The sequence below is a fragment of the Rhinoderma darwinii genome, chromosome 11 (genome assembly GCF_050947455.1).
Source record: "Rhinoderma darwinii isolate aRhiDar2 chromosome 11, aRhiDar2.hap1, whole genome shotgun sequence".
Taxonomy (NCBI): domain Eukaryota; kingdom Metazoa; phylum Chordata; class Amphibia; order Anura; family Rhinodermatidae; genus Rhinoderma; species Rhinoderma darwinii.
In genome coordinates this window covers 26127517-26140579 of record NC_134697.1, presented here as the reverse complement: position 1 = coordinate 26140579, position 13063 = coordinate 26127517, and the positions used below count along the sequence as shown (strand labels likewise).

At 43.7% G+C, this 13063-nt stretch overlaps 1 protein-coding gene across 2 annotated transcripts in view; it reads left to right on the top strand.

The window, feature by feature from the left end:
• ZRANB1 (zinc finger RANBP2-type containing 1) overlaps positions 1–13063 on the top strand; it is a 71158-nt gene that overhangs the window by 49053 nt on the left and 9042 nt on the right. For both annotated transcript variants that reach the window (XM_075843185.1, XM_075843186.1), the window contains exons 3-8: positions 1525–1712; positions 1971–2124; positions 7617–7688; positions 7772–7970; positions 8230–8350; positions 9255–9384. In XM_075843185.1, the coding sequence (XP_075699300.1) occupies positions 1525–1712; positions 1971–2124; positions 7617–7688; positions 7772–7970; positions 8230–8350; positions 9255–9384 (864 nt within the window). The remainder of the gene's footprint in view (positions 1–1524; positions 1713–1970; positions 2125–7616; positions 7689–7771; positions 7971–8229; positions 8351–9254; positions 9385–13063) is intronic.

Below are 13063 nucleotides of genomic sequence, written 5' to 3'. Positions count from 1 at the left end.
CCTGGCGATCAGCTGGTATTGCCAGAAAAAGTTGCAGCTGCAAATGGATGGGCAACCAAGTAATACTAGACTGCAGAGGAGTAGCCGTTTTTTTTTTGGTTTTTTTTCCGGCTCTAAGTCCTCATGCACACGACCGTATTTTTTCCCACCCGTAAATACTGGCGTAAATACGGGTCCGGTGTCACACGTATTCCACCCGTTTTGCACCAGCATTTACGAACCCGTGCCCGTAAATATGGGTCCGGTGTCACGCGTATTCCACCCGTATTTACGGGCACGTTTTTGGCGGCAAAATAGCACTGCACTAATCGGCAGCCCCTTCTCTCTATCAGTGCAGGATAGAGAGAAGGGACATCCTTTTCTGTAATAAAAGTTAAAGAAATTCATACTTACCCGGCCGTTGTCTTGGTGACGCGTCCCTCTCTTCACATCCAGCCCGACATCCCTGGATGACGCGGCAGTCCATGTGACCGCTGCAGCCTGTGATTGACCTGTGATTGGCTGCAGCGGTCACATGGCCTGAAACGTCATCCAGGACGTCGGGCCGAGAGGGACGCGTCACCAAGGCAACGGGCGGGAGACCGGACTGGAGGAAGCAGGAAGTTGTCGGTAAGTATGAAAGTCTTTTAATTTTATTTTTTACAGGTTTATACTGATCGGTAGTCACTGTCCAGGGTGCTGAAAGAGTTACTGGCGATCAGTTAACTCTTTCAGCTCCCTGGACAGTGACTATTTACTGACGTCGCTTAACAACGCTGCCGTAATGACAGGTGCACACATGTAGCCACCCGTCATTACGAGAGCTCCATAGACTTCTATGGACTGTCCGTGCCGTTATTACGGCCTGAAATAGGACATGTTCTATCTTTTTCAACGGCACGGGCACCTTCCCGTGAGAAAACGGGAAGGCACCCATCGCCAATAGAAGTCTATGAGCCCGTTATTACGGGTCGTAATTACGACCCGTAATAACGGGAGTTTTTACGGTCGTGTGCATGAGGCCTAAGGAAGGGTCTTCTTCAGGGTCCCCCCCCCCCTTATGCCATGCATATTTCCTATTTGAGCATGTTGAGAGGGCGTATTCTCATGAGACAAACCCTTCTAATCATTTGTAAAATGCTTTGTTTCAATTCATTAAGAAGTTAAGTGTTTTAGATGTAAACATTTCCATTTACGGACAGCGCTGCTGAGAACCTGTCCTGCGTTGTCCTTGCTCACAGCGGAGTGTGTTACATTGTCAGAAAGATCACCCTGGAGTCCAGGACAGGAGAGAGATTAGTCCTGCTGTGTTAAGTACAGAGGATTCCGGCTGATACATTCTAACAAAAATGATCATCTGGGGCCAGGACTGTCAGCACAGGTTTTCAGCCTGAGTGTTAATAATAGTTATATTTACTGACTGTAAGCAGAGATCTTGAAAATTAGTTGAACAAAGTATATTACAAAGTTGCATTAAAATCATGTAATCAATGGAAAATGTTTGTTTTTCTATGCAACGTGTACAAACTGTGTCCTGTCTTTCAGGTGTAGTGGAGGGCGACCTGTCTGCTGTGGAAGCTTACAAGACATCGGGAGGAGACATCGCTCGGCAGCTTTCTGCTGATGAAGCTCGTCTTTTGAATCGTCCATCGGCCTTTGATGTGGGTTACACTCTGGTGCACCTATCTATTCGCTTCCAGAGGCAGGACATGCTGGCCATACTTCTAACAGAAGTGAGCAGCTTTTATAGTCTGGATTGGTGCTCCGCTGAATTATAACCATCTTAAATCTGGGTTCATGTATCCTCTAATGCGCTGGGTGAATGCTTTTACCCCATAATGCTGTAGAGAGCCCCTAATATCTTAATACTGTATTGCAATAATGGTAGATCCTCAAAGAATGTATCCAGTTATCAAAACTTATATGGGTCCCCATTATATAACTGCCTGGTGACCAATATCTCCCTGACTCAATGTGGCGAATTCTTGCAGGTGTCTCAGCACGCAGTCAAATGTATCCCAGCCATGGTATGTCCTGAGCTTACGGAGCAAATCCGGAGGGAAATTGCAGCTTCCATGCACCAGAGGAAAGGCGACTTTGCTTGTTACTTCCTGACGGACCTTGTAACTTTCACTTTACCCGCAGGTAGTTACTTAGCAGTTTTCTTTTTCTGGGTAATTTATTTATGCAGCACTAACTTTCTGTTTTATGTATATAGCACTTTTGCATCATTACCTTCACCGCAGGTTTGTATTCCTTTCTTAGTAGCACATACTAAAAACTCTTAAAGGGAACCTGTACCCGACTTTATGCTGATCTTTAGAGAGCAATATAAAGTAGCGACAGACATGCTGATTTCAGTGGTGCTGCGACTTTTGAGAACTTTGCAGCGTGATATGGGCGCTGTGAGGATGAAGTCTGGCGTATTCATGAGCTGCAGGCGCCCCTCGCCCAGCCGTGTGTATGTTTAAGCACCTGATCTAGGAGAGATTAGTCTATTTATCTGTGGTTGGACTGAAGTTCATTTCCACTTAAATGCTAATTACTAGTAAATTTGTCATTGAGTTATACAGCAGTTGGACATATGGGGAAGGCTGTATAACTATGCAGAATTAGCCAGTCTGGATTCTAGGAGTACTGGGTGACTGTAAGGGTCTGTTAGGGCTTGTCCACTTGTAGCGGAATTGCTGCATATCTTCCGTCCTGATTTGCGGACGGAAACTACGCAGCGGAATACAGTAGCAGCAAAGTGAGATTTTACAAACCTAAACGCTGCATAAAATTTCCAACCCCAAATTCACTTGCGTCTTTTTATTTTTTTTTTTTTTTTCGTCCCGCAGCGTATCCATTCCTGCTGCAGAAAGTGGACTGAATTGCTGGGTTTTTCAGACGAGATGTCACCATCTCACAGACTAGAAAAAAAACACTGCAAAACCCACACCATTTTCTGCAGTAAAAAGCGCATGGAATGGTGCGGTATTTCAGCAGCGGAGGTTCTGCTAGTTTTAATGGAAATGCTGCAGAAGTTTTCTGCAGCAGTTCCGTTACGTGTGGATAAACCCTTAACAGATGTTAGATTTTTCTGCAACTGTTCCGTACATCTGAAATGGTTAAAAAAAAATAATTCCCTGCGCGTGATGCAGAAACCACTTTATTCAGAGGTATAGAAGGGTTTGTCACTCGCAGACCATTTCTGGAAAGCATTGACCAGGGAAACCTATATATCTAAGGGCCTGTTCACGTCACCGTTCATTTCCGTTCCGGGTTTCCGTCGGGTGAACCCCGCAACGGAAAGTGAAACTGACAGCACAGCTTCCGTTTCAGTCACCATTGATCTCAATGGTGACGGAAACATCGCTAGTGCTTTCTGTTCGTCACCATTCCGTCTGGTTTCCGGTTTTCCGACGGAATCAATAGCGGAGTCGACTGCGTTATTGATTTAGTCGGAAAACCGGAAACCAGACGGAATGGTGTCGAACGGAAAACATTAGCGATGTTTCCGTCACCATTGATATCAATGGTGACTGAAACGGGTGCTGTCAGTTTCACTTTCCGTTCCGGGGTTCACCTGACGGAACCCCGGAACGGAAATGAACGGTGGTGTGAACAGGCCCTAAGAGGGAAATGACTAGCATGTTTAGGTTAGAGAAGTGTTTTGTTTGTGTTTTTTGTTTTTGGTTTCTTTTTCAAAATAGTTTTGATATGTTACGCAGAGAAAATGACTGATTCAAGAAACCATGTCATGCTTAAATTGAGAGAAAACAGAACAAAGTCAATAACCATGGAGGCGGAAATTAGAAATCTGAGCGTTACAAATAATTCAGGTCTGCAGTAGTAGTAAAGGAATGTCCGTCCTAACTTCTGTAACATGGACACTGATGCTCTGAGGAACACGATCTGGTCTGTGAATCGTAACAACATGACAATGAACGACAGACTTAAAGATGCTCTGTCACCAGATTTTGCAGCCCCTATCTCCTATTGCAGCAGATAGGCGCTGCAATGTAGATTACAGTAACGTTTTTATTTTTAAAAAACGAGCATTTTTGGCCAAGTTATGACCATTTTTGTAGTTATGCAAATGAGGCTTGCAAAAGTCCAAGTGGGTGTGTTTAAAAGTAAAAGCCCAAGTGGGCGTGTATTATGTGCGTACATCGGGGCGTTTTTAATACTTGCTGGGCGCTCTGATGAGAAGTATCATCCACTTCTCTTCAGAACGCCCAGCTTCTGGCAGTGCAGACACAGCGTGTTCTCGAGAGATCACGCTGTGACGTCACTCACAGGTCCTGCATCGTGTCAGACGAGCGAGGACACATCGGCACCAGAGGCTACAGATGATTCTGCAGCAGCATCGCCGTTAGCAGGTAAGTCGATGTAGCTACTTACCTGCAAACGCTGATGCTGCTGCAGAATCAACTGTAGCCTCTGGTGCCGGTGTCCTCGCTCGTCTGACACGATGCAGGACCTGTGAGTGACGTCACAGCGTGATCTCTCGAGAACACGCTGTGTCTGCACTGCCAGAAGCTGGGCGTTCTGAAGAGAAGTGGATGATACTTCTCATCAGAGCGCCCAGCTAGTAAAAGTATTAAAAACGCCCCGATGTACGCACCTAATACACGCCCACTTGGACTTTTACTTTTAAACACACCCACTTGGACTTTTGCAAGCCTCATTTGCATAACTACAAAAATGGTCATAACTTGGCCAAAAATGCTCGTTTTTTTAAAAATAAAAACGTTACTGTAATCTACATTGCAGCGCCGATCTGCTGCAATAGCAGATAGGGGCTGCAAAATCTGGTGACAGAGCCTCTTTAAGCCCCATGCACACGGCCGTGCCCATAATCACGCTCCCTGCCTACGGGCACGGCCGGCCTCGGACGGCCACCTGCATTTGCGGACCGTGCTCCCATTATAAAGTATGTGAGCACGGTCCATAAATTAAAAATATAGCACATGTGCTATTTTTTAAGGAAGGTTTCTACGGCACGGACGTCTTCCTGTAAATATACGGGAAGGTGTCAGTCTGCCACAGAAATGAATGGGTCTGTAATTACGGACGCAACCTACGGTTGTGTGCATGGGGCCTGAAGAGGTTTTGGAAGGACTTGGACGTGAGCAAGAAAAGATTGCGGTCGGATTGCAAACCTAAAAATAGGAGCCAGAAGGTCAGATACATTTTTATGTAATCGAGCAGTGATGCCGTCAGGCCTGGGGCTTTTCCTATTTTTTAGATTACCAGTGGAAACCTGAAGTTCTACTGGAGTGAAATCAGATTCCAGCTCTAACGTCTGTTCATGAGATCTGGACAGTAATTAATTTCGAGGTATGCACAGATTTTGGAACGTAAAGTCTTAAAAGAAAGATGTCTAATAGATTTCAAGGACAGAGTAAAGGGAGGAATAAAAAATTCTACATTTCCCAAGGATTTCCCTAGTACTATGGAGCTGGCCATTAGTTGGGAAGGAAATCTGCATAACTTGGGTGGTGGTCTCCACCTGCCACTTTTATCACCACATTTATGGAAGCCCCTTCACTCACCGTTCCTCATACTAAGGGACTTCTGATCAAGCAGCGGTCAAGTTCATGGCGGGTGTCTAAGAGTTCAATCCGGACTTCATCTAATAAAGATGGTTTGTGTGCCACCTCAAAGGCTTAAATCTTCTGTAGAAGGGAGACCATATTGTCTGCTCTAATTTTCTTCAGATGCGTGTCATGAGAAATAAAAAGCACACGCAGGACACAAGTGCCTCCCATTTAAACAGCGAGGAAGTGGAGTCTGATCCATGGTCTGATATAAAGTTAGCAATAGCTTGTTACACCTCAGCCAGACAAACTGGATCATTCAGTCTCCTCCAGAGAAGACCGCCGCGCCGCTTCATAAATTGAAGGCCTTGTTCACACAGTGCAAATTTATTTTTTTATTTTTTTTAAACCAGAATTGGATTCAGGAGAGCAGACCTAGAAGTCTTTCCTTTATATATTCTGTTTAGGTTCTGTTCCTGGTTTTGGCTTAAAAGAATACATGCAAAATCTGCAGCAAATCTTCACTGTGTGAACAAGGCCTTACAGGGAGGATGAAAGAAAGCTGTAATCGATTGTGCTGTACACATTAAGGACTATAGATTCTATTCTGCTGCGCATAATGGAAAGCTGTATAGTGCACCATGCATCCTCTAAATGAAGTCCGGTCAAATGCCGTAATCTATGGATAACCGTGAATGAGATCGATGACTTACCCGAGGTGTGCAGGGCAGGATCAAAGGTGAAGTTGAAGTCTCCGCCAAAGATTAAAGAATTGTTTGCTGACAAAGCTTCTACATGGGCAATAGAAAAAAAACATTCCCAGTAGGACTTTGGAAGAGAAGGATGCGTGCAAAAAGAGACTAGAATCCGTCAACCATGGATCCTAGAACTTGTGGAGTAAAGGATTTATGAAACCCTATAGAGATTCCCTTGGACGCACCTTGTTGGTACTATGAAGCCAAACGGGTAGTCCCTATGTTGACAGGAGGGAGTTAGACTATGTTCACACAGAGATTTTTGCAGGCGGAAATTCTGCCTCAAAATTCCATTTGCAAGTTTGAAGCAGATTTTCCTCTCCCTGTACCCCGAGAAATGCGCCATTGAGCGCCGCGGGCATAAAACGCAGCGAAATGCGCTTTCTCTGCCTCCCATTGATGTCAATGGGAGGTCAGAGGCATAAACGCCCAAAGATAGGGCATGTTCCTTCTTTCTCACGTGAGAAGGTTTTACCGCTCGCGGGGAAAAGCGCCTCCCATTGAAATCAATGGGAGGCATTTTCGGGCCATTTTTGATGACTTTTGAGGCGCGGTTTCCACGTCAAAACTCCTTGTGAACATAACCTTAGAAGAGCAAAAATGTGTCTCCGCACATAAGCGTAAGCTCTCCATTGTAATGTTGCCAAAGTATAAAATTTGGCTCCGTGTTTACGTTTGTTTGAACTCTCGACGTTTTGAAGGAGTATACTTTTGAGGCTAACCGTGATCAGTTTTTCCAATAAGGGGATAATGGGGAAGGAAGGTGGAGGAAAGGGCAAAAACAAGACCGTTAAGGACTAAGGGTATGTGCACACGATAACTGCAATTACGTCTGAAAATACGGAGCTGTTTTCAAGGGAAAACAGCACCTGATTTTCGCTGCGTTTTTTACATCCGTTTTTGGAGCGGTTTTCATTGGAGTCTATGAGAAAACTGCTCCAAAAACGTCCAAAGAAGTGTCCTGCACTTCTTTGACGAGGCAGTCATTTTACGCGTCGTCGTTTGACAGCTGTCAAACGATGACGCGTAAATTACAGGTTGTCTGCACAGTACGTCGGCAAACCATTCAAATGAATGGGCAGATGTTTGCCGAAGTATTGTAGCCCTATTTTCAGACGTAAATCGAGGCATAATACGCCTCGTTTACGCCTGAAAATAGGTTGTGTGAACCCAGCCTAACAGCTCAACACACAACACAGAGAAACCTACTGTATGAAGAGCATTTTCAGCCGATTCTTTTTACAAGATCTTATTGACTTTTAGGGTGAATTGATCTGCAGTATCTATGACTGATGCATCATTGTAATATGTGATCATGTAGAAGTTACTGATTCATTAATGACTCCTCTGTCTGCAGACATCGAGGATTTGCCTCCCTCTGTTCAGGAGAAACTGTTTGATGAAGTTCTGGACCGTGACGTTCAGAAAGGCAAGTCTTCTGCTGACTGTACAAAAAAATCCATCTAACGTTATACTGAATTATTCATTTAACATCTGCTCGCTCCATTCCAGAACTAGAGGAGGAATCTCCTATTATTAATTGGTCACTTGAGCTGGGGACCCGTCTGGACAGCAGACTTTATGCACTTTGGAACCGCACTGCGGGTGACTGTCTGCTGGACTCCGTACTACAAGCCACCTGGGGCATCTACGACAAGGACTCGGTGCTAAGGAAGGCTCTGCATGACAGCCTCCACGACTGCTCCCACTGGTGAGAGCCCGGCACCCTTATAGCTCTTTATTGCTGCTCCGTTTAAAGTCGTGCTCCTTGTTGTACTAAACTGTTTGCACATTTATTTATTGTTTTATTTTTTCCCTCCAAATTCTTGTTTTTCTAAAAGTTTTAATGATTTGGGTCTTCTAAATATAGTTTATTATGATCATAAGTGCATGGTGTATGTAGATGATGATTCTTCACAGATTCTCCCAACAGGGTTTATTCATGGCCCATTTGTGCCCTTTTTATTCAGGTTTTACAGCCGTTGGAAGGAGTGGGAGTCTTGGTACTCGCAGAGCTTTGGACTACACTTCTCTCTAAGAGAGGAACAATGGCAGGAAGACTGGGCTTTTATTCTCTCACTAGCAAGCCAGGTAAGTAGTGGAAATCCCGTATTGAATGGCCACGCAGTCCACGTATGGACTGGAAAATCTGAGATTCCTGAACGAAGACTTGCTTTAAAGCAAAGCTTCCCCTTTATTCTGGAAATTGGCTTTCCTTGTGTCTGAAAATAGAGGTGGACTTTAGTTTTAAGGAGCTCCCATTATGTATGGCAGTTTGTATGCTGAATACAGACCACTAGTGATGACATCACATTTCCTCACAACTCACCGTGCCAATAGTTCCTGCTGCTTTTACGATGCAGAATATTGATTTGGCTAAAAATATATCCTCCTACGTGTAAGTGGTGAGGCAATAGACTGTACAGAAAATCTCTAGCTTGTGTTTCTCTCCTTTTTTATTACTGCACAACATTAACCTCCTGGGTCTCGTAATCTCCACTTTACAACCCCTGACTGCTGTACCCAGGGATCATCTTGGTCTACAGTATTGGGTTTACTAGTCCTCCATGTTCTGTGAATGAAACCTTCATGTTGGAGTTGGCACATGTATGAGTGTGTTCGGCTATGTTCACCCGGGGGGTTTATCAAGTGGAGAAAACTAGTGAAATTGGCTGAGAATCTGGGGCCAATTACATGTGAATGCTGCCGGACACCGTTCTTGTGCAGGAAATGTGTCAAGAAGTGACCTGTTTCCACCACGCGTTTTACTTTAATGCTGTGCGTGGTTTCCAGGAGGCTTATTAAACAATGGGATGCTGTGGAAATGTCATTCATACACGTTTTGTAGTTATTACATCTGCATGTTTGCGTACAATCACGCCAGAACTGTTACTTTGTATGATCTCTCTTCTAGAAGTTTTTTTATTTTTTATTCTGTATGCTATAAATTGTCTTATTGACCCTGTGTGTTTTTTCTTTTCTCCTTGTATTGTAGCCAGGGGCCAGCCTGGAACAAACGCACATCTTTGTTCTTGCGCATATTCTCAGAAGACCAATCATAGTATATGGAGTGAAATATTACAAGAGCTTCCGTGGGGAAACATTGGGATACACTCGTTTTCAAGGTACGTCTACTACATCACACCCGCTCTGACCAGACTGTTGTTTTTATGCAATACACTGAATTCTATGTACGTTTATATGCACTCCGGACCACACGCTGCTTGTGCTTTTTAGGTTGTGAGCAACTTTAAATCGCCTTGTTGGGACATGGCTTTTTAAGGTCTGTGTGGAAGCATTTTGCCTGAACTCCGAGGCCACCATCTAATTCTAAATTGTAAAAACCCTTTACCAGCCAAGTAATTGATATTCGCAAAGGGAAGAAGAGACACACAAAGGAGACAAACCTGATCTACTAATGAAGTAGAAAGTGTAAAGTTCTCTTAGATGCGTCTGCTTTCCTGGACTCTTAATATCACGGCGCCATCAGGGGCATCTTACCACAACGCTACACAGGCTGCACCTTAGCCAATTCTGGAAAATGGTTCATTACTTTCCAGCAAAAAATTATACCGCTCCCTTTTAGACCAGAAAGCCGCTCCAGCTCATCTCAGGGCTGAGGCAGAACCTACAGGTGTGCCCAGGACCCTACAATTTGGGACATGTTGACAAAGATGGTGAGGATAAGAAGATTCCTTGCACAGTTCCTCTTGCTTCGGTTACTTGATGTCATTTGGCGAAGTATAAAAACCATGCATTAACCCCTTTCCGCTACAGCCACTTTTGACCTTCCTGATAGAGCCTTATTTTTCAAATCTGACGTGTCCACTTTGTGGTAATAGCTTTGGAATGCTTTTACCTATCCAAGCGATTCTGATATTCTTGTTTTTGGAGCTCTTTTCGATAGTCAATGAAAAACTCCTCCAAAAACATCCCAAGAGGTGACCTGCACTTCGTTTTTGCGGCCAGTTTTTTTTACGCGTAAAAAAACGCCGCAAAAAATGCTCGAACAGAACGCAGTTTTCCCATTGAAATCAATGGGCAGATGTTTGGAGGTGCTATGCTTCCGATTTTTCGGTCGTTTACAGCCCGAAAAACGGCCGAAAATAGGTAGTTTGAACATACCCTAATATTGTCAAAAACCGCAAAATGTAGCGCAAAATTTCAAATTTGCATTTTTCAAAATTTAAATGTATCTGCTTGTAAGACAGATCAGAATACCACATAGAATTGTTCCTAATTAACATCCCCCATATGTCTACTTTAGATTGGCATCATTTTTTGAACATTTTATTTTTCTAGGACGTTACAAGGCTTAAAAATTTAGCTGCAATTTCTCACATTTTCAAGAAAATTTCAAAAGGCTATTTTTACAGGGACCAGTTCAGTTGTGAAGTGGCTTTGAGGGGCCTAAACAATACAAACCCCCATAAGTCACCCCATTTTAAAAACTGCACCCTTCAAAGTATTCAAAACCGCATTTAGAAAGTTTCTTAACCCATTAGGCGTTTTAGAAGAATTAAAGCAAAAGTAGGGGTGACACTTTTTATTTTATTTTTTGCAGAAATTCATGTTTTTATATTTTTTTTCTGTACCACTGAAGGTTTTACCAGAGAAACACAACTCCATATTTATTGCCCTGATTCTGCAGTTTTTAGAAATATCCCACATGTGGCGCTAGTGCGCTAATGGACTGAAGCTCCGGCCTCCGAAGCAAAGGAGTACCTAGTGGATTTTGGGGCCTCCTTTTATTTAGAATATATTTTAGGTACCATGTCAGGTTTGAAGAGGTCTTGTGGTACCAAAACACAGGAAACACCCCCAAATAAGACCCCATTTTGGAAACTGCACACCACAAGGAACGTATCTGGGGGTATAGTGAGCATTTTGACCCCACAGGTGTTTCATAGATTTAATTAGAATTTGGCCGTGAAAATGAGAATTTTTTTCCCAATGCGATGTAGTTTTAGCTAAAAAAACAAAACAATGTACACAAGGAATAAAGAGGGAAAAAAAAGCGCCCCCCTAACGTTTTTAAAGCAACTTCTCTGGCATACGGAAATACCCCATATGTGAGCATAAACTGCTGTTTGGGCACACGGCAAGGATCCGAAAAGGAGCGCTACTTGGCATTTGGAGCACAGATTTTGCTGGATTTCTTGGCACCATGCCATTTTTGCAAAGCCCCAAAGGTCCCAGTACAGTGAAAACTACCCAAAAGTGATTCCATTTACAAAACTACACCCCTTGAGGGATTCATCTAGGGGTGTAGTGAGCCTTTTGACCCCACAGGTGCTTCATAATTTTATTAGAATTAGGCAGTGAAAATAAAAAAAAAAACCTTTTTTCTTCAATAAGACTTAGCTTTAGCGCCAAATTTTTCATTTGCTCAACAAATAAGGGGGGAAAAAAAGCCAACATTTGTAAAGCAATTTCTCACGGGTACGGAAATGCACCATATGTGGTTTGAGCACACGGCAGGGCTCAGAAGGGAAGAAGCACCATTTGGCTTTTGGAGTTCAGATTTTGCTGGATTGGTTTCTGAGCGCCATGTCGCATTTGCCGTGCCCATATTGAACCAAAACTATGGAAACCACCAAGAAGTGACCCCATTTTGGAAACTACACCCGTCAAGGTATTCACCTAGGGGTGTAGTGAGCATGTTAACCCCGCGGGTGTTTTGCAGAAATTAGTGCGCAATCGATGTTGCGGAGTGAAAATGAGAATTTTTCCATAGATATGCCAATGTGTGGTGCCCAGCTTGTGCCACCATAAAAAGACCGCTCTCTTATTATGCTGTATTTCCCGGTTTTCGAATCGCCCTTCATGTGGCCCTAATCTTTTGCCATTGGACATTTGACCAGGCCCAGGAGTGCAAAACTGAGGCCTAATTTGGCGATTTACAAAGTATTGATTCACAATTGCAGAGGCTCTGATGTTAAATCTTAAAAGAAACCCCTGAGAAGTGACCCCATTTTGAAAACTACACCCCTCAAGGCACTTATTAAGGGGTGTAGTGAGCATTTCACCCCACAAGTCTTTTCCATAAATGATTGCGCTTTGGATGGTGTAAAGTTAAAAATTTAAATTTTCCCTAGATATGCCACTTCAGTGGCAAATGTCGTGCCCAGCTTGTGCCACGGGAGACACACACCCCAAAAAAATTGTTAAAAGGGTTCTCCTGGGTATGATGATGCCATATATGTGGAAGTAAACTGCTGTTTGGGCACACTGTAGGGCTCAGAAGGGAGGGAGCGCCAATTGGCTTTTGGAGCGTAGGTTTTGAGATACCAGTAATACTCCGGTTTATAATGTGGGGGTACATGTAAGCCGGGCAGAGTACATCAGGGGCATAGTCAGGGGGTATAATGGGGTAAAAAAAAAGAGCATAAAATAATCCATAGATGTCTGTTACGCTGTGAATCAATCCTTTTTGCACATGCCGGTGTCGCACTGATAAAGGTTGTCGCGTTTTTTTTTTTCTTATCCCCCTTTTGGTCCACACTCTGCACCCTTTGCAGTTTGGGGAATTTTGCTGGGAAGTGTTGTCCTGGTATAATACGGGCACCCTCGCTTCCAGCAGATGTTTGGGCCCTCCCCTTCCCTAATTTTAGGGCCTTGATAATTCGCCTCTTGAAACGTTCCCCTCGGGTCTGCACAACCGGATATTATTTATTCCCTGACTTATTGGAGCCTTAAAGAGGCTCTGTCACCAGATTTTTGCAACCCCTATCTCCTATTGCAGCAGATCGGCGCTGCAATTTAGATTACAGTAACGTTTTTTGTTTTTTTTTTCAAAAACGA